The sequence below is a fragment of the Perognathus longimembris genome, chromosome 13 (assembly GCF_023159225.1).
Source record: "Perognathus longimembris pacificus isolate PPM17 chromosome 13, ASM2315922v1, whole genome shotgun sequence".
NCBI classification, from domain to species: domain Eukaryota; kingdom Metazoa; phylum Chordata; class Mammalia; order Rodentia; family Heteromyidae; genus Perognathus; species Perognathus longimembris.
Genome location: NC_063173.1, coordinates 31,821,056 through 31,845,917, shown reverse-complemented (window position 1 = coordinate 31,845,917; position 24,862 = coordinate 31,821,056). Strand labels below are relative to the sequence as shown.

At 40.0% G+C, this 24,862-nt stretch overlaps 1 protein-coding gene and 1 long non-coding RNA gene across 2 annotated transcripts in view; one reads left to right on the top strand and one right to left on the bottom strand.

The window, feature by feature from the left end:
* Positions 1-375: 375 nt before the first annotated feature.
* Positions 376-24,862, bottom strand: part of LOC125361592 — a 29,770-nt gene continuing 5,283 nt past the window's right edge. Inside the window, exons 2-4 of the long non-coding RNA XR_007212966.1 lie at positions 10,706-10,709; positions 4,328-4,339; positions 376-387 (exon numbers count right to left, since the gene is read on the bottom strand). This is a non-coding gene — a long non-coding RNA (uncharacterized LOC125361592). The remainder of the gene's footprint in view (positions 388-4,327; positions 4,340-10,705; positions 10,710-24,862) is intronic.
* Lgr4 (leucine rich repeat containing G protein-coupled receptor 4) overlaps positions 9,923-24,862 on the top strand; it is a 101,353-nt gene continuing 86,413 nt past the window's right edge. The window contains exon 1 of the mRNA XM_048360136.1: positions 9,923-10,623. Within this exon, the coding sequence (XP_048216093.1) occupies positions 10,439-10,623 (185 nt within the window). The 5' untranslated portion in view covers positions 9,923-10,438. The remainder of the gene's footprint in view (positions 10,624-24,862) is intronic.

Genomic DNA, 24,862 nt, shown 5'->3' with positions numbered 1-24,862 from the left:
TTCTTCCTCACCACCTGTAGACAGGGAACTCCTGGCTGATTTATTATACAAGGCATGCACCATCTTGTTCTCTTGCTTTTTCATATTTGACCACAAGGTGGTGCCAAAGTGTTGTCATTTCTAGCTTAGATTTCTCAGCAAACTTTCTCAAAACTTGCTATGAAATCGTTTTGGTTCTATTAAATAATAACATTACTTAAATAGAAATCATCTTTGTTTTTATCTCTTATAGCTTCTTTAACTAATTTCCATGAACCTGCTAATTTCAAAAAGGCTTTGGCAACTTTTAAAAATAAACCATAGACTATCTTAGATTAGCTTGTTTATATGATAATAAATTTATAAATATGGTTTATTTTGCATGAAAATTAAAGATTAAAAATTACACTAAACAAGGTGCTAGTGGTTTACACCTGTAGTCCTAGCTACTCAGGGAGCTGAGATCTGAGGATCATGGTTCGAAACCAGCTGGAGCAGGGAAGTCTGTGAGATTCTTATCTCCAATTAATCACAGAAAAAGCCAGAAATAGTGCTGTGGCTCAAGTGGTAAAGTGATAGCCTTGAGCAAAAGGAGCTCAGGAACAATGCTACGGCCCAGAGTTCAAGCCCCAAAACTAGCAAAAAATAAAAAGTAAATTAAAAATTAAAAAAACAATCATAGAGCAGTTAACCTAGATTCTAGTTCTGTCAGTAAAAAGGGTATATTTCTTTGGATCATTTAGCTGCCTGTCTGATTTCTCATGAATTTTTTTTTTTTTTTGAGGAGGGCCTCACTACATTGCCCACACTAGTGTTCTACTTGTGGCTGGGATTGCAGGCACAGGCTGCCATGACTGAGCCTGTAATAGAACCTTTTCTTTGTGGTTCTGGGGATCAAACCTAGGTCCTTACAGATGCTAGGCAAATAATTTACCACTGAGCTACATTTCAGCCCCAGAAATGAATAGATTTAACCTACAATGTCCAAAATTGTTTCTGTTTCTAATCCAGTTTCAGGTGTTCCAAAAGCCATCAAAGAAAAAGGATTTTCATAGGACAAAAGGTAAGAGAATTTTAACCACCAGAACCACCCAAAAGATGAGCTCTCCTACTTGTGGAAGTACAAAGATGCTAATTCCAGAAGTACCCCCCAACAATGTTAGGGATGCCATTTAACCTTAGAACCCCCCAACAATGGCAGGGATGCTATTTAACCTTAGCAAAGTGGTTGAACTACTGTCAAGTCCATTGTAACCCTGTGTTCTAAATGCTGTAAGTTAAATTGAATTGTAAACTGCTTCAGTCAAAGGCTTTGTGTCATATTTTAAATCCTAAGGTTGCCATGAAAATGCTTTAGCAGACTAACAAATGGGAAATTCTTTCACAAGGGACCACTCACTGGGCTAGTCTCTGTCAATGACAGCAAGTCTGCTTCTGGGAGATAGGAGATTCCTCTGGGAGGTGAGGTTTTTGTCTTGGAGACTCCACATCCTCCTTGATGGATGCATATAGGATGGTCACCTGGGGCCAGACACACATCTCAGTCTGACATCCCTGCCAACCTCCCTCAGCTAGCTCCCCACTTCCCCTCATAAATGTTTCCCCTAATAAATCTCTCAGAAGAGTAATGCTGCGCCAGTGTTTGTTTCTCAGAGGACCCAAACACGCACTGTCCCTGAGTAGAGTCTCATAAATTCTTGCATGGGGCTACCTTGACATCAGAAACTTTGAAACACTTGAAAATCCAGCCCTTTCCCCACTTCCTTCAATCTGAGAACATCTACAATTCAATCAATGGAGGTAAAACCCTGGGTTGTTTTTTTTGTTTGTTTGTTTTAAACAACAACAAAAAAAGAGTAGTAGCCAGGCGCTGGTGTCTCGTGCCTGCAGTGCTAGCTACTCAGGAGGCTGAGATCTGAGGATTGTGGTTCAAACCCTGGGGTTTTTGTTTCCAAAAGAAAAACAAAATCTTCCCAGGGTGATTTATATATGAGCAGGGCTGTATAGTCACATGTCTTTAGTCTTCAGTAGGTGCACAGCTAATCTTTCCTTGAAAGAGAAAAACATCCAGCAGTGTTGAAATGCTTGACAATGTTCTGTTATTTTAGAAGAATAAAAGGAGAAAACCAATAAAGTTCTGTAATCATCTCAAGATTTTCTATTTTGTTTCCTATTCATTAAAAAAAAACTTGCCTCATAGTTTTCTACAAACTGAATGTATATGGTTTAATAAATTAACATGAAATGAGAGAGATATAACAAAAATAATAAATACAGTACTACCACATTTTGACAATTAGACTTAGAAAATGGACCTTATCTCCGTAGGCCTTGTTTGTTTGCTTGCTTGCTTAATTTGTTGTTGTTGCTGTTGTTGTATTTGGTGGCAGGGTCTCACTGATAACTCAGGCTGGCCTCAAACTCATCATCTTCCTACCTCAGCATCTAAAGTAGTAGAATTTCAGATGTGTGCTGCCATGCCCAGCTAGTGTGCTTGTTGCTTTTGAGGTGTGTGTGTGTGTGTGTGTGTGTGTGTGTGTGTCTGTGTGTGTGTGTGTGTGTCTGTGTGTCTGTGTGTCTGTGTTCAGGTCCTGGGTCTTGAACTCAGGTGATGGGTGCTGTCTCCGAGTTTTTTTTGCTCATGGCTAGCAATCTACCTTATAGACTTTCCTGCCCAGGCTAGCTTGGAACTGTGATCCTCAGATCGCAGACTCCAGAGTAACTAGTATTACAGGTGTGACCCACCAAAGCCCAGTTGGTTTATGCTTTTGAAAGCATTGTCTCAACATCTTTTTTTAAAATTATTTCAAAGACATCTAGGACTATAATGATTACTTTGTCATGCTAAAGATGGAACCCAAGGGACCTCACATGTTTAGTAAGGGCACTAGTTCTAAATCATACTCCCAGCCTTGTGTCTTTTCTGAGACAGTTGTAAGTGTCCAGGATAAGAATGTGAACTCTTCCCTCACATCCTGTTCCAAGTTTCTCTTGCAATCTAAAACCTCTTATTGCCTCCTCTGTGCCTAGCTTTCCTTTCAACTATGTTCCTGTTCATAGGAAAGAGCTTTCTAGGACATTTCAGTCCCACACCACTAGTCTTGCTCCCTTCCAAGTATTGCTCCTCCTGTAGCATGCACACATTTGTGCGTATTTCCTGAAATAGTTGTTTCATCTGAACATCATTCTGAAGTGTTTATGTCTTACTTGGAATTCTAAGGAAGAAAAGTACCCAATGCTGTGACTACAATTTGTTTCTCAGTGTGACCTCCCAGTTGTCCTCTTGATTTCCTATTCTGTTTTTTTTTTCTGCCTTTATTCTTCTATCTCATACACTGTCCATTTTCTTTTCTTTCCTTCCTTCTTTCCTTTTCCTTCCTTTTTTCTCTTCCCTCCCTTTCCTCCCTTCCTTCCTTCCTCCCTTCTTTCCTTGCTTTCTTCCTTCCCTCCTTCCTTCCTTCTTTTTTTTTTTTTTTTGGTTGGTTGTGAAGCTTGAACTCAGGGTGCTGTCCCTGAGCTCTTTTGCTCAAGACTAGCACTCAACACTTTGAGCTACTGCTCTGATTATGTTTTTTGAGTGATTAATTGGAAATAAGAGTCTCACACACTTTTCTCCTGGGGCTGATTTTGAACCATGATCCTCAGATCTCAGATTCCTGAGTAGCTAGGATTACCGAGCCACCCTCGCTCAGCTTACTGTCTGGTTTCTTTAACACACATTTAACCTTTTGCCAAGTGGTGTTTCTGCACACTGACTTGGGAGGCAAGCACTCTTGCCACTAGGCCATATTCCCAGCCCCTGTACACTGACTTGGGTGTCCACACGTGGTTCTGAATTTAGAAGTTGTCTCCTTCTGAGCTAGAGTTGAAAAGACAGGGAAAAGAAAATGTAATTTAGAAAAATGAGGTATACAGAGAAAAAAAACACCAATGCTTCTGAAATTGATATCTAAGTGTGTTGAAATTTGGGGGACAATATGGGTCACTGGAAATACTGAGAAGGTTATCTGACCTCAGGATGTCAAACCAGGTCAGGAGAGTAAACCACTGAAGGACTATGTCCAACAATGGCCTGGAGCCAGTCCTGCCCGAGGCCTCGCCACCAGCGCTCACCACCCATCAGCTCTGCACAGGTGGGATGTACTGCTGCCAGCCAGCTTCAGCCTCTGCCCCAGCTCCTGGCAGAGGGGCCAGGAGCCAGAAGCCAAATTCTGCTACATGTGCATTCTAAAAGGGTATTTTTAATTTGGCAGTTATGTTACATTGGTATTTTGTTTTGTGTCCTTCAAATTAATCACTGTTTTAAATTATTCCCTAGGCCTCAAATTAGATGCTATTTCCAGTGCACAATAAGAACCCCCTAGGAGTATTCAAACAAAGGGAAAAGAGACATGGTTGGAAAAGCATCTTATTTAAGATGGATGGGATGAAGGCAAGCTTTAAGGATAGGATATGGGAACTCTGCCATTCCAAAGCATTGAACACAGGATGGGGGGCATCAGAAAGAACTGAGCTCATTGTAAGGGATGGTAATCCAGTTTTTATCTTAAAGATTCTATTATCTGAGTAGATGTATATCAGCTGTCTGGCCAACAGAAATTAGACCTGATTTTTTTCTTTTATTCATTGAATTCATTATGATTTGAAGTGATTACATATGTAATACATGTATATGTCTACACATATGCACTGATAGATTCTTATATTGCTATACATTCTTAGCTTCTAATTTTATATGATAGTTAAGCCTTTTTCTTTTATTTAAACTCAGTAAGGATTTCTCTCAGGCCATGTAGTTACACTAGGTTTAAAATATTGGAAATGTCATTTGAATAAAGAACAAAGGAAACTCTAAATACCCAGGACTTTCTTTGAGCCATTCCAGAAACTGGACTATTTTATAGTTTGTACTCGATTATTTTTTACCTATCCAATAATATACATTTTAGCATGATCCCACCATGGAGAAAAAAAAAAGGTTGCCTTCTAGGTGCATCTGTCTGAAAGTTTCATAATTCTGTAATTGGTGTTCAAAAATAAGCAGTAAGACTTCAAAAAGATTATCACTTTTTAATAAAGCAGGGTTAGAGAGCGATGGACTATGAACCAGAAGTAGTCCAATACGTGTTTTTGTAAAAAAAAAAAAATTCTTATTTTAACAAACAGCCACACTGATTTGCTTATATATTATAGATGGCTGCTTCCATGTTACAATGACAAAATAAAATAAAAGATTTTGGAGAGAGACCATATGGCCCATAAAGTCCCCCAAAGTTACTATGTGTCCCTGTATGGGACACACAATATGGAAAATGTTTGCTAGTGAGACATAGTGGTACATGCATATAATCCTAGCTACTCAGAGAGCAGAGATGGGGAAGATTGTGGTTGGAAGGCTGTCTAAGCAAAACGTTTGAGACTCAATTCAACCAACAGAAAGCTGGACATGGTGGTGCATGCTTGTCATTGCAGTTAAGCAAGGAACATAAATAAAGGCTGGCCTGGGCAAAAAGCAAGAGCTAGGAATCTTGGCGTAAGAGGCAGAATACTTGTTTGCTAAGCACAAGGTCCTAAAAAAAGGAAATAAAATATTTGTTGATTTCTATTGAAAAAACAAAAGAAAATACAACCTAATAGAAAACAAAGGGAATGAACAGGTCATGTAGAGAACTGCCTGCCAGATTCTCTAACACAAATGTGAAAAAAATACAGTTGTAATCAGGTAAATCCAAACTTGAACTATATTGAAATTTCAATTCATGGTCATTAGACTTGCAATTTTGCCTATAATATCACACACACACACACACACACACACACATATGAACAATCATACGTGTTAGAAAAATAGAAATAAAGTGGATGGATTAACAAATACTAGATACAGTTTTGTTTTTTTCAAAAGCAAACTTGACTGAGCAAAAGATGCCCTGCTATGTGGTCAAATGTTAGGTCTTGTGACTGTTTTTGGAGATGCTGAGCATTTGAATCTGTACCCTGAGTAATGAAGATGCCCTCATTAATGCAAGTAGACATTGTAGGCCTCAACAGAAAAGAAAGGTGGAGGAAGGTGATATTGTTCATTCTGCTTGTGTGGGACATCCACTTTTCCCTGCCCTCAGATTTCTGCCATCCTTGTTCTTAAGACTTCAGGTTCAGACAGGAACTACCATGTCTGCTCAGTTCTCAGGCATGGGAACTTGTGCTTGAACTAAACCATCAGCCTTCTGGGGCCTTCAGCATACAGTTAACAACTCATGAGACTTAGCTTCCTTAATTGCCAATACCTCAAAATAAAGCTACTTCTATATATTCTTATATGTCATTGTAATATTTCTGTTATTTGGCACACTCTTTCCCTTATTTTCCTCTTCCTTTCTTTTTACTCTTTTTCCCTTCCTTTTCTCCTTCTTTCCTTCCTTCCTTCCTTCCTTCCTTCTTTCCTTCCTTCCTTCCTTTTTTCTTTCTTTCTTTCTTTCTTTCTTTCTTTCTTTCTTTCTTTCTTTCTTTCTTTCTTTCTTTCTTTCTTTCCTTCCTTCCTTCCGCTCCCCCTCTCTCTTTCTTTTTCTCCTTCTGGAAATTGAATTTCAGGGCTTTGGACAGAAAGCATACACTCTTATCTATCACTGTGTTATGTTCCCAGTCCTCTGGGTACATTCTTTAAATGGAATACAACACAATAACAACATTAATTAGTGTATATACCTACTTCAGGAACAAGGAGAAAGCTTATAAGTTGAATGCAAAAAGCAAATTGCAGAACAGTATGATATGACACAACTTATGTAGACAGTACTCTATACCAGACTAGCATTCATCGCAGCATTTAAGAAAATGTAACGAACAGTACAAGAAATGTATCCAAGGCCTAACCTATGAAACTGTAACCTCTCTGTACATCATTTTGACAATAAATAAGAAAAAATAGAGAGAATTGAAAAAAAAAGAAAGAAAATGCTTGCTATTCAGAGAAAAGAAGAAGAAACAGTTTGGGAGCAAGTACAAAGGACACTTCCGACAAATTTGCAGCATCTTATTTAATACGCTGATTGAATAACCTTGGTTTATTTTTCTAAGTCAGCATACCTTATAGAAAGTGCAGTTCCTCAATGCAGGACTACATAAGAGACCCCACTGTCTTCCAAGACCATTCACCTAGGAGGCAGGACTTCTGAATACTCTTGTTCAGGTTCTGTTTACTAGTCTGCCAGGACAATGGCTAGTCATTTGCCTGGCAATCATTTAGTTCTATGTCTGTTGCATCAGTTGGAGAGGACACTTTCTCTACTGACCCCTAAGAACTACACAGCGGTTGTAGAGGCACTGCTGCCAGCCAGTATGCACATTTTTATTTTGATTTATGTTTCTCAGACAAGGTCTTGCTATGTAGCCTGACTGGCCTTGACCTCATGGTCCCCTCTGCCCATGTCTCTTGAGTGCTGAGAATACAGGTGTGTGCTACTACATGGGGCTCTCAGGCTACATTTTATATGGAGCCAGTAGACATTACAAATCCAGGTACCCACAGGGAGCAGTGTGTAGGCAGATTGATTGTTTTCTGCTTGTTACCAAATTTCTATTTGGCTTTATCTCCTGGTCTTGGTGATTTATGTAAAATCTGACTGTTTTAGTTTTATTTGGGGAGGGGGTTTACAACAATTGATAAAGACTAAATGGCTGATTTATCTTTAATACAAAACTCACACATAAATGCAGCATCTGTAAGAAATATTCACATTTTAATAGAGTTTATGTTTTACTATTAAGGTCCTTTGTTTCTAATCTGTCCTTTTCCATAACCTGAAAACCTTTTTTTCTAACTTTCTTTGTGTGGAATATTGTCTTTTTCCACAAAATTTACAATTCTCCTTTTGCTAAAGCTGAATCTTTCCTTTCACCTAAGTTGCCAACCAAAACATTTTATTCCTGGAAAGAAAGAACAAAGTTCTCCAAATATGGTTCATGGACCATCTGTACCACTCTCATCTCATGTGCTTCAAAATGCTGATAACTTGTCTCTTCCCAGGCCTAATAGATCATTCTACACTCTAAATAAAACTTTGCATGTGATTTGCATAATCATTAAAATTTGAAAATTACTACTTAACAAAAGTTAAGAAATGAAAAGCCAGCTATGGTGGCACATACCTGTCATCCTAGCTACTCCAACAGGCAGAAATAGGAGTTTTGTGGGGTTTTCTGCCCTGGTTAGCCTACAGAAACAACAGGTGATCCTATTTGTAAAACAATTAAAAGCAAAAAAGGAATGGTGACCTGACTCAAGTGGTAAAGTATGTGTCTAATAAGCAGGAAACCCTGAGTTCAAGACCTGAAAATGGCTCCCACAAAAAAAATAAGGACATGAATTATTGGGCAGAAATATAATTAATTAGTAAAATCTAAAAGTTATCTTAATAAATTCTGTTGTCTTTCAGTATTATTAAGAGAGGATATAAGACATAAATTAGGAAAAATGCAATTTCCCCTCATTTCATTTACTCACCCAATGTGCTCAAAAGCTACAGAAATGACTTAAGACACTGAAAATTGAGTTAGGAAAAGCTCCTAGAACACCAGACAGGGAGCCGGTAGTTGTTCTGAGATGATGTTATGAAGAGCCAGATTTCTTATCTCTGAAACAAGAGGGCAAAGCAAACAACAACAAACCCAAAAAACTAGAATGTTCCTGTTCTTGAAGTTGTGTCTAAGGCCTATACCGAGGCATTCTGTCATTCTTAAAACTTGACAAGAAGTCATGTCTGTACTCCCTGACTCTAGCATAAATTTATAGAATGTTAGTCATGTGCCCAACCTGGCATTATTTTAGCCATAAACTCTCAAATATAAAGATAATGGAAATGTTTCATCTGAAAACCTTTTAGGTCTGCATCAACTTGTTTCCACTGTCTTCAAGCTTACTTGCATGAGATCACTAGTTAATTTTACGATGGTGACATTTTAAACCCGACTTGCTTTAATTTAATGAGTTCATAAAAAAGTGTCTCCAATAAGAACTAAAACAACCCAAAGGAAGAGAGGAGCTCCCATAAAGCTACAATTGGTTCAATGAGGGCTTGGGGGGGTCGGTATCAGAGGCCATAGGGAATACAAGTCCACAAAGGGAGGAAATATTGATAACTACCTAACACCAAGATTCCCTCTGACTTCTAAAAGGTACTCATTCAACATTCAAAAGTTTTGTTGTTTGGAAAAATTACCCAGTGTTCAGACACACCATCCTCTTTGACCCTTACACCATCCCTGAGTTTTAGGATTTTTAAAGTGAGTGAGAAAGCAGTCTGGTTTGTATCAGGGATGATGAACTCCTCATTTAACTACCAAGTGTATAGAAAGATGAGTATAAAGATCTCAGGTGAAGTGAGAAAATAAATCGTTTTTAATGAAGGTCACAGCTAAAACCCAAAGATGTGGGTCAGATGGAAGGAAACGTTTTTTTCCTCCTCTTTAAAAAAAATACTTTTTTCCCTCTTTTTTCGTTTGCACAGCTCCCAAAGTCCTTGGCTCCTTTAGGAACAGTGGAGAGTCATTTGAAATTTAACTGAAGGCTCAGACTCTAGTTTTGCTTTTTCAGATCATCCAATTGAGCAAGAGCCAATTTCTACTGAGGAAGAAAATGACGGGGCGAGGGAGGTTAAAAACCAGAGTCCGCGCCTTCCGATCGTCTTATCTTCAACTCCACAACCTGCCATGCAAATAGAGGCAAGTCAGGGATTTTTGTTTGAACCACTATCACCACCACTACCACTACCACCACCACCACCACCTTGTCACTCATGCTCGAGAAATACGCCCCCACGATCTTACTCTTGACCAATGGCGGTCCCGCTGCCTGCATACTAATGAGCTCGAGACCTCCCCGGGCCAATGGTACAACGGGAGAAGGGTTAGTTTTTGCATGTACCTAAGTAATTTGCATAACCCAGCGGCTGGGGGCTTGGGAACCGGAGCGTGCAACCCTAGAAGGGAAAAGGACGGGAGGAAGAGCTTGAGCCGCGGCAGGCAGCGAGCGAGCCAGTCTGGGTGTTTGTGTGAGACCCGGGCTGGGGGCTGGGCCGGCCGGCCGGCATGGCTGAAGGCTACGCTCCGCAACCTTGAAGAGCGACTGTGGCTGGAGGCCGTGGGGGCCGAGCGATGGCAGAGCGCGGCCGGGGCAGCTGCGCGGGGCCGGGCTGCCTGGCCTGAGCCTCGGGGAGGAACGGGTGCTGCCTCTGCGCTTCCATGGAGCAGCGGGAAGGGCGAAACTCCGGAGCGCCGTGTCCCTGCGCTGTTACGGCGGACTGCTGACGGGATCAGCTCCGGCCGGAGCGTCTACGGAGAAAGCCCGCGGCCCGGCCCGCAGGCCGGCTGCCCCAGGCGGGGGGCGCGTCGGAGGGCAGCGGAGGTTGCGCTGTTCCGGAGACGCTGCGGGAAGGGGTCGGCGCGGGAGGTGGCCGCCGCAATGCCGGGCCCTCTGGGGCCGCTCTGCTTCTTCGCCTTGGGGCTGCTCGGCTCGGCCGGGCCCAGCGGCGCCGCGCCGCCTCACTGCGCAGCGCCCTGCAGCTGCGACGGCGACCGTCGGGTGGATTGCTCCGGGAAGGGGTTGACGGCCGTGCCCGAGGGGCTCAGCGCCTTCACCCAAGCGCTGTGAGTACCGGGAGGCTGGGCTGTGGGGTGGGAGACCCGCGAGGGGCTGTGGGGGTGGAGCCAGTGGTCCACCCCTCTCCACCCAACTGCCCTCCAGTGCCCTGGGGTCGGGGGTGGGGGTGGGGGACACGCGGATCAGCTGTGTCGAGGGGGCGATTGACACCCTTCCCCGTGCTGCGGGCTTTCCCAACTTTCCCTGTCTGGGTCCGAGCTTTTCCCTGTCCGCGAGGGGCTTCCTCTCAGACTTTCCGGGGGACGATCGTCGGCTGGGCCCAGTGTGTTTAGGGTCCAGAAGGGGGGGATGTGTGTGTGTGGGGGGGATCTGGGACCGCGTGTCCCGGAGCAGCCTTGCAAACCTTTTTACACGACCTGCCTTCTCCCGCGGTCCTCTGATGAGCTGGGGAAACTTTGGCCCCGGGCTAGGAGGGCGCCAAGAACTTGGCCTGCGTTTGCAGAGCCAGGCTTGGATCGCTGGGAGCACCTGGAATTCCCGGGGTCTTGGGCTGAGGGGAGAAGAAAACACCTGTACCTTGGAAGACCCGCCTTTCAGTTTTGGCCTTCACCTGGCCTCCACCTCGGCCCAGATCCTCTCTGGAATCGCTTCCGTCCAGGTTTCTAGAGCCGCCGAAAACAAGGGGGGAAAGAAGGATGGGAAATTACAGGCTTCTCTTGGTGAAAATACTCCTTCGATTCAAACAGGCTGTTTAAAAGCAGGAGTGCTGAGCTTGGGTTAGAGGGTGTTGGGAAAGGAAGCGTCTGGAGCATGTGCTCAGCGCTCTCTACCAGGTGGGCAGCTGTTGTGTGCCATACCTGAACCAGTAGAGCATTTCCTTTGAGTTGTCTGAGATGGGGAAAGTCAGTCACATGGTTCTGACTTCCAACACCTCTGTCTGCAGAGACCTGAGAGGTTTAAACATCCCCAGAAAAGAAATAATCTGAAAATAGATGTTGGAGGTGGTGTTGGCATCTAAAAAGAAAGAATAGTGTAATTGAGTGCCGGGACTGCTGTGCGCCCTCCTTCTTCTTCCTTGTGCTTTGTGGCTGACTGAATGATTAAATCAGGAATAGTGAAAGAGCTGTTTGATAGAGGAAGGGTCCGGGAGGCCCTCCCCGGGAGGTCCGGGAATTTCCTTTTACCTTAATGCTACTGAAAGAGACCTCTTGGTTTTGAGAGGAATAGGAGGGCCTGTGAGGAGTTTCCTTTTAGGCAGGTGGGGCACTTGCTGTATCTCCCCATGGATGGTGACAGACGGATCTCAGATTGGATTAATGAACGTTGAAGCTTATTGTCCTGGAACCTGTTTTATTTTATTCTTCTACCGAAGGTTCCCCCCCCACACACCCCCATTTTGCTGGAAAGGTATACATTTGAAGTCATTTTCCTTCAGTGTTGATGCAATTTAACTTTTCACCAAAAAAGTTAACTTTTCAGTGTGGAACATACAAAGGTACAATACAGAAGTGGCTGAAGATTGAGGAAAAGAAGGCCTGGATAGAAGAAGTGGGATAGTTTTCCTTTTTCCTAAATTCTTTAGCAATTTTTTTGAGGGGGGGAGGATTCATGCAGAGATGCGACTTTACCTGAATTCCCCCATGAGAATGTCTATATAATAGATAATCCCGCTTCTACCATTTAGGCCAGTTGTAAAGACCTTGTTTAACAGATTCCTCAAAGTTTAATGAGTAGAGTCATCCTGTAAGAGAAAAGGCCTGTTTTACATTGGTACCTAAAGCAGGAAGAAATGTCACGTTTTCATGAGAGAGCATGTTGCTCTCCAGAGAGCCACAGGCATCACCAGATAGACCTCCAAGGGCGTGAAATGCTACATCCTAGGAAAGAAAGTGCCTGTTCATCAGTAATAGGACTTTCACCAGTGATAGTGCTTCTCACCACCTGTGTATGTGTGTGTGTGTGTGTGTGTGTGTGTCTGTGAGTCTGTTGTCTGTCTATGTGTATGTGTGTATGCCTATCTCATATGGTCTCAGGACAGATTGTCAGTCTCAGGAAATTGTCAAAAACAGTATTCTCAGCATTTGGCTTTTTGCCCATCTTTGAAAAGACCACTAAAATAAGAGACTTGCTTCTTCTAGTGTAAGTGTTTTTAAACTTGTCAGTCAAAACTACTTTCTGCTGTGAGCAGCATTACCTAAGGCTGGGGACCAGGCATGTGTAAATGTTCATTTAGATGGCTGAAGGGATTCCTGCATTATTTGCTGGACCTGATTATGATTATGGTGAGGTCACCTCTTGTCACAGTTCACACAGAGTCATGTTCAAGGAAGTGATCTTAATAAAATTTAAATCCCGATTTTGCCATATCCAGACACTTCAAGGTTATTCCAAGGGGAGTGGTAATAAGGTCAAGTCTTAATCAAAACTGAGGAGAGAAAGAAATGAAGTCCCATGGTTGGATAGGGTTCTGTATAATATCTGTCTTACTGTCTTCTGGGAACCTGGAGCACAAGTTTTTTTCATCCTACATTGTATCTGGCACATAATTTGATGGTTACAGAGGCTGTTTCTGTGGCTTCATAGAAAAGTGATAGATCAGAGCCCTTGATCCCAGTGTTTTCCCTCACCACTGGGCAATTGTGTGGCCTTGGACAAGTCATTGTATTTTTTATTTGGTATGTGAGAGTTTCACTATCTAAAAAATAAAGCAGTTGGATTGCCTAGATCATCTCTGAGGGTACTTCTTGCTTCTAGAAGTTCTATGATTTTGTAATCCTTACACAATCTTTAGAGTGGCAAAATGACACTAATGTTAGGATCTTCTCATGAAGAGATGCCAGGAGTAGCAGAATATTCTTTTAGTTGAAGTCACACAAGCCTATTTATTACCACTCACTTGGGGGAGTTCTTCTTTGTGTTTAGAAGTGTGTGTTAGGAAATTTGCCATGGAGACTTGTTGCAGAATGCATGAGTAGTGGAGGCACTTTGCTAGGGTAGAATAGCCTTACTTGTTTCCTGTGGGTATGGCTTAACACTAGGAAAATAAAATCCCTCTGTTTCAGTAATTTGGATACTGTACAAAAAGTTACTCAATGTCCTCACTTCCACATAATTAGTCATAATTGCTCAAACCTTCACTGTTCCTATGCTGTACAGGAGCAAGTTCTTAGCCTTATCCTATGGAATTAATCATACCTGAAGGGCTTTGAAGATTTTTAAAATAATCTGTTGCTTTTTCTTCGTTTGCAAGCACCATTTCAGATTCTTCTCCAAAATATGTCTTTAAAAAAAATGTACCAAACACATTTCTCCTTTTACCGGTATCATTTGAAAGTATGTGCTTTTCCTGGTAGGTCAGCTCAATAATCAATGGCCAAATACTTGTACTTTATTGTGAGTGAAGATTTGAGATATTGTGATTTCAGAACTGTTATGTAGTGTTGTGGTGGTGTATTTGTTTTGTATATAAGTGAACTTCAAAGCAAGGAGAATATTATGAACATCTTTCAGTATAGATCCTTTGTCTTGCAAACTAGTGAACCAGTGGGTTTACTTGAGAGGAAAGAGCATTTCCCCAGAGAAAGTTTGGGGAGCTGAGTTCCAGATCTGTCAATAATTCACAGGAGTAACTTTGAGAGTGAGTCACATGCCCTTCCCTTCAGGGCTTTCGCTTCCTCAACTGTAAAACTAAGACAGCTGCTCTCACTGACCAGGGTTTTCTATTTAACTTGTTTGTATTTGTTTCTGTTTATTTAGGTATTTTGCAGTGAACGCAGGGCCTGAGGGTCTTGTGCATGCTAGGCAAGCACTCTCATGCATGGAGCTATATTCTCAGCCAGCTGTCAGTTCCACCGGAATGTTTCCATTGTATGGGGGACTTGTCTCAAAAAGCAAGAGTGTGCTGGATGTGGTTGGAGCGGTCTTTAGGACTTGAACCAATAATTCATTTCTTCTGTGTTTCTTAAGGCTTGCAGTGGCCAATCATATTTTATGATTTCCAGTCGAACTACGTGCTGTGGCTGTAATGGTATCACAAGTATTTAATGTCCCGGCACTTGGCTCTTCATTTTAGAATTGTAAGGTAACGTGTGACAACTTAATCTCTCAGGAAAGATCAAAGATGTGTATTCATAGGTGGATACAGGCAAGTTTAGGCATTTTCTTGGACTCTGTCTCTGTCAGTCTGTCTGTCACTCAGGTTCTTATTTTAGTCATCTTTAAATAGGGGCAAGTATTGATAGCTTGTAAATTTGGGTTATAGTTTGTGTTCTCCTTGGTTGTTCCTCTTCTATTAGTTTCAATTTTATTTGTAAATAACAGACATTGGACTAGATGATTAAATACCCATTAGAGCACAGCGTCTGTTGCCATACTTGTGTTAAAAGTTAAATTTTCAAATGTGCCTTTAGCCCTAAAGAACTGTAATGAATCTGATTTAGAGTGCACTTGTTTGCTTGTTCTTGTTTATATTTTTTCAAGGCAATTTGCTCCTAGGCAGCCCACACTGGCAAGCCTCCCACTCCCAATCCTTCTGCCTCCACCACCTGAGTGATGGGGTTACAGGCAAGTAACACCACACCCAAAGGAGCAGTCTTGATGACAGCTTTACTCTTTCCCTCTGTGAAAGTAGACCTCGAGGTTTTTAGGTTTAGAAATATGTCATCTAGCTTGCTTTTTTAACTCTCTTGTAGCCCATTTTGTAGTAAAGTCAAAGCTTCCTAGTTGACACATAAAATAATATAGATAGCTCTTTCCTTTCTTTCCTAGCTAGTGAAGCATATGGGTGTGTGTGTGTGTGTGCGTGTGTGTGTGTGTGTGTGTAAAGCTTCACTGAAGAATTTTTAAAATGCTTTATCTTATCAGTGAAGAAGGAACATTTAAGGCACACAGCAAATTGGCACTCTTACACAGTGTCTAATCTGCTCTTTTGCCCTTCCTTTTGAGCACTTAATGGTCAAACTATATGCCAAGTGTCAGCTCAATTGTCTAAAACTGGGAAAATTTAAAAATTGAGTTTTGAAATCAACCTTATCATGTGATAGATCATGAATTTATAGTTCATATTAACTCAATAACTCCTCCACTTACTGAAGTGTTTAGCAAGTTAGTCTTCTATGACCTTTTTAAATAGCACAGTGAACAAGGGTAGTGTCATACTCTACATTTACCCACACATAGATAAATATTTGTTGTTAAACTTTGACTATAGCTGGGCTAAAAAGTTAGATGAAGTGACTAAAGTATTTTGATGCCATATGCAGGCACTTAAAACTTCCAAGTGTTTGAGTTGTTTATATTTAGTCTCTGAGAGTTGCTTTTGTACCATGACATATTTTAATCATCAAAAAAAGTCCTCTCCCATGTCAGTATTTGGCATAATCTGTTATTTTAGATGTAAATGGCTGAGGTTTGTGAAATGTCCTTGTTAATTGTCTAGATCCAAGAAATGGCTTTAAAGTTTTTAAAAATTATGTTTCTTAACTTTTTGTCCTGAAAGGTCTTAAGGGGAAAACATTGAAGCCTGCTCTTGTAAATCATATGTTGTCCCATAGAACATAAGAATATTCTTGCAAGGAAATGTAAACTATAGATATTTTGGGAAGCAGCTGGGTATATGTTTAGATCCCAGCCTAGACTCTTGTCTGCTAGTGAGAAAACACATGCAGAAGGGGTTTATTGAATAGACTACAAGACATTTAGTGACTCTGTTCTTCATATTTAACATGTGCTTAAGTGTTTGAAGTGAAGAGAGGTAAAACTGTCTTACGAGCCCCTTTGCTAGTGTCTTTTCTATTAGTTTCTTCTCCTCTTCCTCCTCCTCTTTTTCCTTCTCCTCCTCTTTTGTCCACTTCCTCCTCTCTCCTCCTCCTCCTCCTCCTCCTCTTTCCATCTCTTTTGTTGGTGCTGGGACTTGAACTCAAGGCCTTATATTGTCACTTGGCTTTTGTACTCAGGCCAAGACTCACATTTCAGCTATACTTCCATTTCCAGCTTTTTTGCTGGTTAATTAGAGACCCAAGTTTCATGAATTTTCCCACCCTGGCTATCTTTAAATAGTGATCTTCAGATCTCAGTCTCCTGAGTAGCTAAAATTATAGATGTCAGCCATTTGAGTCCAATTTCTTTCCTATTCTTTTCCTCTTTTCTTTTTCACTCTGTTTTTTTTTTATAAAATCTTGCTATGCAGCTTCAGATGGCCTCAAATTCATGATGCTCTTACCTTAGCCTCCTGTGAACTGTGTTATTTTTATACCAGGGTAGTGTTGCCATGTTTGTTGTTGTTGGTTTTTTTTTTAATTTGAGTTTAAAAAATAAAGTTGAACATTTGAAGGATGGAAATACTGCATCAGACAATGATATAGTTTTGAATTTGAATCGGATTATCAGAATCAGTATCCAGAAAATCAGAGGTTATATTTTCCGCATTCTCTTTATGTTTTTAACGTTAAAATTGAGAAAGTTTTCCTTCTCTTCACAGTGATATGAACTTGGCAGAAAGATGACTACTTTACCTTGGAGCTGTTGTAGGCCTGGTTGAATAATGCGCCTAGGACCTCTTTAAAGCTCACTCTTTACTCCCCCTTGCCTTTGGGTTCCCTTGTGGAGCTCTAGCCATCCACGGTGGAGTAATTTAGCAGATGTGTTGACATCCAAACTCCTCTAAAGAGCTTGATTAGAGCTGTTTTCATGTGAAGGGGAATGAATTGGAACATTCCTGTGGTCTTCACGGTTCTGCTTTTGAAGGTGCAGAATGGTAGGTGGGTTTCCAAGCTGGCATTCTCTGAAACCCTAGTGATTGGGCTATGATGTTGATGAACTTCTGGGTTTGCCCTCCACCCCCTTTGCCTAAGGGATATATTTTCTGTGTGCAAAGCCCTTGAAGAAACTATATAATGCATGAAGGGTATGGCCCACAAGATGTTTTTAAGAGTGAAGCCCATTTTAGACTGCCACTGTGTTCAAAAGCTGAGAGCCTTTTTGCAGGAGAAATCTCTAGAGAATGAGCAAGCTTTGTCTCTGCACTAACTGGATCCCCAAGTATGTTAGTGTTTACTCATTAGTTGGGGGAGAAAAAACAAATACTATCAATTGTGCTCCTTCAGGTTTCTGAGCATACTTAGACTGTTCCTGTGTATCCCTTTGTACAACTACTTACGGATAATACAAATAAAATTGTATGCTCATCAGCTTTCTGTTTTAGGTACAAAATTAATCCATTATTTGTATTTTCTAAGTGCCATAATTGTCATTTGTGTTTTCTTTAACCCTCTTGCCACAAGTAAATTGAAATCTTCCCAGATCTCTTACTTAATCTGACTTCCATTCTAAGAAGGAATTGTTAAGGGAATTTCTTATTTGAAACATTTTAGAATTGTGTTTGAATCATGAGCTTAATTAATCGATATTTAGCAATTTAGCATAATTCCAGTTTCCCTCCCTTTTCTACTATTTCTCTTAGTTTGGATCCTTTGACTCTTTTTCTTTTCTTTTGGTCATGGGGCTTGAACTGAGGGCCTGGGCACTGTCTCTGAGCTCTTTTGCTCAAGGCTGGCACTCTGCCACTTTGCGCCACAGCACCACTTCTGACTCTTTATTTTCTTACAGAGAAAAAATATTCTTGTTGGTCTTCAGTTCTGTAAGGTTATTTTCAATCCATGGCTGTATTGTTATTTTTTTTTAATGTCACTGTTGACTTTTCAGTCTTCTATTATAGGTATATTTTGTGCTCAGATTTAAAAAATATTTATTTTATTATTATTATTATTAATGCAAAGGTGGCAAAAAACTCAGGAAGGTAATTCTAGAGCTTAGGCACTCTAGGTTTCAGGTGTTCCTTCTGCAAAAGGAGGGAAATCCTAGATCACCCTAGGAACTCTCTCCTGCCTGGCCTCCTGACACTGTTAGGACCCAGTTTGTTGTCATTTGTTTAAGGAATAGGTAAGCATTTCTGAACCCATTCTGAACTCTGGGTCCTTGTTAATGCCTGCTTAACTCTTCATTGGGTACTAATGAAAAAAACTGGGAAGTGTCTCATTTGGAAAGCCATAATGATTCTGCTGGATGAACAGCACTACACAGGCTTTAGAGAGATACTGTCTTGGAAGTGGTGCCACTAAGTTTCATACTGGTAGTGTTGTTACTCGGTGCTGCTTTCTTAATAAGGCTGGGCCAGTGACAAGGTGTTGCCCTCATAGGGGAACACAGTATTTCTCCTCAGATCAAACAGTCTGTGACCTTGCTCAGTACAGCCAGAATTCTGGTAAACAATGCTAACTTTGGGGATTCCCCCCAGGAATCATCATTTGCTTTCCTTCTTTCCAACTTGGACATGGGTAAGATATCCCCAGGATTGAAAAATGTAGCCCCATTTTTCTTTCTTCATGTCACTTATTTTCTAGAACTGTTCAGATTATGAGAACTTCTCTCTTAACTATGTTGAAAGTAGTATTTGACTAGGTTTTGGGTCCATCTTTGTTTATTGATATTGGGTACTAATGCTCATCTTCTCTGGACAAAGACTTAATTTTTTAAAAGTAATTTTTATTATCCACATTCTTCCTTTAAAATCTGTCATATTTCTGAAATGTTTTTGGCATTCTTACTTTTTATTTGGTGGTGGGACAAGACCCAGAGATTTCTGCATGGTAATAAATGCATGCTCTACCACTGAACTACATCCCTAGTTTCTGGCACTTAAATCTTTCACAAACTGAAAGAAATCAAAGACCATTTTGGGGGGATTTGTTTCAGACCTGATTCGAAAATAACTTGTAAAGCCAGAACAGCAGCTCACAGTGGTGGTAGTGTCTACAACCTACTTAGAATGACTGAATAGTTCAAATTCAGTTGTGTGTTTTGTACCTTGTATCTCTCTTAAAAGAAAAAAAAAGTTTGAGATGTTTTCCCATTACCATCTTGACATCTGCCTGGTTACACATGAATAGCTTGGCCCAGTCCCTCAGCAGGGAGACTACCCTGTCCTTGCTTTCAATAACCATGTCACCAACAAAGAAAACATATGGAATATTTCATTCCTATCCTTTACAAACAGAGTCTGAGGCTGTGAGGGCAGGCAGCAGAAGGCTTCATACTTCATGGTAGGCTGGCAGATTTGTGCACTAGCCATATGTTCTGCTGCTAGTAATCAGTCTGTGCTTTCTAAGGTCTCATTACTTTTTGAGGAAAGGAAATTCTGTATTTTGGATGAGTCAGTTTCCAAAATCAGTTTGACTTCTATGTTGATGTTTCCTACTTAATCACGTTTCACCATAGAGAATTTACATGTGTACACGTGTATGTGTGAGCACACACATGCTTTCATGTGTATGCACATATAGGTGAATGTGTGTGCATTTGTGTATGTGTATGCATGTGTGGGCATTCAGGTGCTGATCTTCCAGATTTGGTATGTAGTGTGTATGGGGAATGCAGATGCTTGATTCCCAGAAGAACATACCTCAAGGACTTATCTGCCTGTATGTTTATCTTCTTGTCAGTCTACAGAAAGAGATCAATTTATCATTCTCATGCTAGCCTAACACTACTCTTGGCCTTTCCAGCTGTCTTCTGCATAGTACGGGGCTTCTAGTAGTATTAAAGACTTCACATTGTGCCATCTGAATCCATTGTGTGGAGGCTTGTTGGCAGGTATGACTGAAGATGAGAAAGAACATGGAAAAGAGGGATAAGTTACTTTCTTTTTCAGGTCTAAGCAATTGCCCCAATGGCATCACCCCAGCTGATGTGTCATACAATAGAGAAAAAGGGGCGGGGGGTGGGGGGGGGAGAAGATTCATGTCTTTTTTGGGAAGTTGTTTCCTGATGTTTATTTAATCCCAGATATAATCATTGATTTAAATATATGTTTATGTATATATATGTGTATATATTTATACACACACACATATATATGTATATAAAATACAAGTCCTTTCTAATGGTCCTTGGTGTCATTACTAAGACCCCTTGGTAATGTGCTAACAGAAATTTATTGCCTTTACATAACAATGAGATCTCTCCCTGTATAATTAAAGTAAGCTAATTAAAAGAACTAATTGGCTTTCACATTTCTAATACAAGTAGTTCTTGATGATAATATTTTTTCTTTAAATTGGTTGACTCAGGGCTAGAAGTATGACTCAGGGGGTTTAGTGCCCCTCTAACAAGGATAAGTTTTGAATTCAAACTCTAATACTGCCAAAAGAAGAAAATTGTTGACTCTTTTCTATTTTATGGACCTTTGCAAATGAAACTTCTTGAAGTTCCCCCTCCCCCTTTAAATTTTTTTCTTATTTTTATATAAATGATGCAGTGTGGTATGTTCCATCTTCCTCTAACTGACTCCTAGTTATGAATTCATGGGAAAAAATTAAATTTCCCTTTATTAAAGTTCACCCTAACTTTTAGTGTACAGTTCTCTGATCTTAGATATGTGTATAGTCAAAAGAGACCACCAACATCATTGTCAAAATTTAGGATATTTTCATTGCTTACGCATATTTCCTTGTGAACTTTCACCCATCTTACCTCCCCCAGCTTCATACAACCACTGGACTAAGCCTTGCACTTTGCATAGATTTGCATTACCAGAAAGCCATATAAATGGAATGAAACAGAATGTCAAATTTTGTGGTTGGGTTTTTTACTTACTGTATTGCATGTGAGATTCTGTCATGTTGTTACATAGGTCAATATGAAATATCCCCTTGCATTATATGATTATCTGTCCAATACCCAGTTTGTGGACATTTGTCTTTTTTCCAGTTTGGAGTAATTACAAATAAAGCCATCGTAAATATTCACATAGAGTTTTTATATAAGAACAAGTTTTTATTTTGCTTGTTACAGGTACCTGGATATTGAATCATGTGGTTAAGTATATGTTTATAAGAAAAGGTTGGTCTCAATTGTAATGCCTTAGAACTATAGTGAAGTTTATTATCACCAATTACCTGGAGACTCAATATATTGTTAGCAGCACATGTAGTATTAGTAGAACCTATTAAAATTGATATTGTTGTGAAGTCCATACTTTCAGAAGAGTAAAATTATTAGCTTCCTTTTTGCTTCCCAATCGTTAAAATGATGCTATTTAGTGTCTACTGTGAAACATTTTGTATACAGTGGGAAATCTTTGAGTTATTAGGGTGTGCATGTATGTCTGGAAAATCTTATTAAAAAAAACATGGGCATTTGTTGAGGAATGGCTGGATCTACGTTGTATAGGAGGCCTGGCTCCATGTGCTGACTATAATTTCCATAATAACTATTCTGGCTCTGTGGCATGTTCCCATTTTATAGCTGAGAAAACTGAGATTTGACAGGATTAAGTAATTTGCTCAAACACCCCATAGTTAGTGGGTGGTAATTTGTCTGGAAGTCCACATACTCTGTATTTTTAGGTTTCTTCATCCCTTCTTACTGTTTTCTTGCTCATTTGACAGTTGACCAGAAAATAAAAAAAAAGGTATCAACAAAAATGTTAAGATATAGCTTTATTACAGGAAAAGAAAAGCCAGAACTGAATATAGAACTCAAAGCATCCACAGGGCTACATCTATGTATTCTGTGGGAGACCGTCCACTTGATTTAGGGGAACAAATAGTCACAAATCTGTGTGTTATGAAGTTGTCTTTATTTATGGAGACTTTTTTTTAAAGGTTAATCTCCCAGCTTCCCCCTTTACCTTCTAGACTTGGTTTTGGTTAATGATTATTTAAAACGTGCGCGCATGCATGTGCATGCGCGCACATGTGTGTGTATGTGTGTGTGTTTCTGTGTAAAAGAATTGGAAGTGTGAGTATTATCAAAGTACATTAAATGCATGTATAAAAATCACATTGAAACCCATTATTTTGTACAATTAATATGCACTAATTAAAATTTTGAAAGAAAAGAAAGGAGAAAAGTACAACTAAAAAACCCAGACTTGTTAACTGAACAACCAACAAAAGACTTCACATTATTTTTTTTTTTTTCTCAAATTTTTATTTTCAAACTGACGTACAGAGAGGTTACAGTATCATACGTTGGGCATTGGATACATTTCTTGTACTGTTTGTTGCCTTGTCCCTCATGCCCCCCTCCCTCCCCCCCTTTCCCTCCCCCCCGCCCATTTGTTCAGTTCACTTACACCAAACAGTTTTGCAAGTATTGCTTTTGTAGTTATTTCTCTTTTTTTACCCTGTGTCTCTCGAATTTGGTATTCCCTTTGAATTTCCTACTTCCAATACCAGTAAACACGGTTTCCAATATACTCAGATAAGATTACAGAGATAGTGTAGGTACAAACATAGGAAGGTGATACAAAACATCATCAATAATAGAAACTACACATACACATAGGACGTTGAAAGTAGTTATAACTGTGATATATCACTTGTTTCCATATCAAGACTTCACATTATTTTAATGGTGCTTTATTCTGTGTCAGGAGAGTATCAGTCATATGCTTTTAGTTTGTCTTTTTCCTTCTTTTTTGGAATTCATTTTTGTGCTATGTGAGGACCAGATCTCTTAGTGGGTTTGCTTTTCTATTTCTTGAGCAATTTTCTGAATGTGCTTCTTTAAAGCAAAACCTGGAAGATTAAAAAGCCAAGTGTGCAGTTTGATGGTTTCCATATAGCTCACTGGAATTTCCTGCCTCTCCTGTTGAAGATGTTTTTATAGGGAAGTCAGCATAAAAGTGAATCACCCAAGAGCCCCTTTTCCCCCTAAGGCATTTCATTTAGTCAACTTGCTATTAATTTAGTTGGTACTCTTTAGTTGACTTGAACACTGTGTTTGTTGATAGTGTGAGCTGATGTTTATTAAGCTGTTAATATTTTACAGACTTCATGAGTTCCTATTTGGATCTGTGCACTTTTTTCCCCCTTTAGCAGTAGAACTATTCATGATGGAGTCTGTGACCACAATTTCAATGCATTAGTAATAGCCAGCTCCAACCAGGAGAGTCATTGGCTTGGTGACTGCAGAGGTTGGTCTTCTCCTGGAAGCTTTTGCTTTTTTCCTTTCACTTAGGTTACTTTCTTCATCATGAATTGTTTTATGGTTTGTCTTGCCTTTCAGATAAATCACCATCATCTTGTTATTAACCTAGATGCTAATAATAATGCTATTGAGTTCCAAGCATGAAGTGAATGCTTTACATGTGGTATCTATTAATCCTCCTGACAGCCTTTTCATGTACATGCTGTTATTCTCCTTATTTTAGAAATGGAGAACTGTATGGGGGAGGGGGAAAGCTATTAGCACAAGTAAGAGGTAAGGTTTTATAGAGAGTGTGTTGGGGGATTTAAAAGCAGAGTTATTTAGTAGAGAGAGTTGTATGACTGTACCCTTCAATGCTCTTCCTCTGAGTATATTGCCTGTCTTGATAGGAACTATTCATGTTACAGATGGGGAATTTGTTCTGGAGAGCTTACGTCTGTTTGGTCCTCTGCCTGAAGTGTAGTCCTGTGATCTTAGAATATAGATTAGGAAAGGATCTTACAGGTCATCTTCCTCAGTGGACCTAAAACTTACCTGTGTGCTATCAGCCACTAGGCAAAGTGGCTCAGTCATTCCTTGGAGAAATCATGAAGTGTCTATGTTCCTAGGGCATATTTGTACACTGACAAGCTTGTAGACAGAATAACTTTCTTATTTGCTAAACTTTCTAGTTACATAAATTGTAACATGAATTTTTTTTATTCAGACCTCTCCCTTCTGTTAAAAGTTCATAGAAAATAATTGATTTGACTTATATCTTCCATTGATAGGAGAGGAACCCTGTTACATTTTATTCTATGACTTATCCAGAAGTAGCTGTAACCTTTTGGTGCATGTTGGAAATAAAAGGCAGAAGGAATAATGTTATCAGAACAAATGATTCTCTCTACAACTGTGTAATGTTTAATATTCAATAAGACTTTTTAGACATGTCTTGCTTGTACCTGTCAGCTAATACCATTTCTTGTGCTTTTCTCTTGTCTCTTTTAGTTTTTATGGGTTCAGTATTTTGTTAAAAGCATGGCCAGCAGTTAATATGAGATGGTGAATAAAAGATTGACTGTGAATTATCTTATCCATTTAAACTCTTTTTTTGAGAGCAGAAAATATGTATGTAGTGGCTCACAAGCACACCAGTCTTTGAACTTTAAAGTAAGAGTTACTTAGAGAATTAACCTTTATTTGAAAAATCAATTTGTTCAACATATTTATTAAATGTCTTGCATGTTAGGAGCTAATTTTGCTGCTGGGGGACACAGTAGAGGCTATTTTGAGTTTCTGAAGGGATGAAGAGAT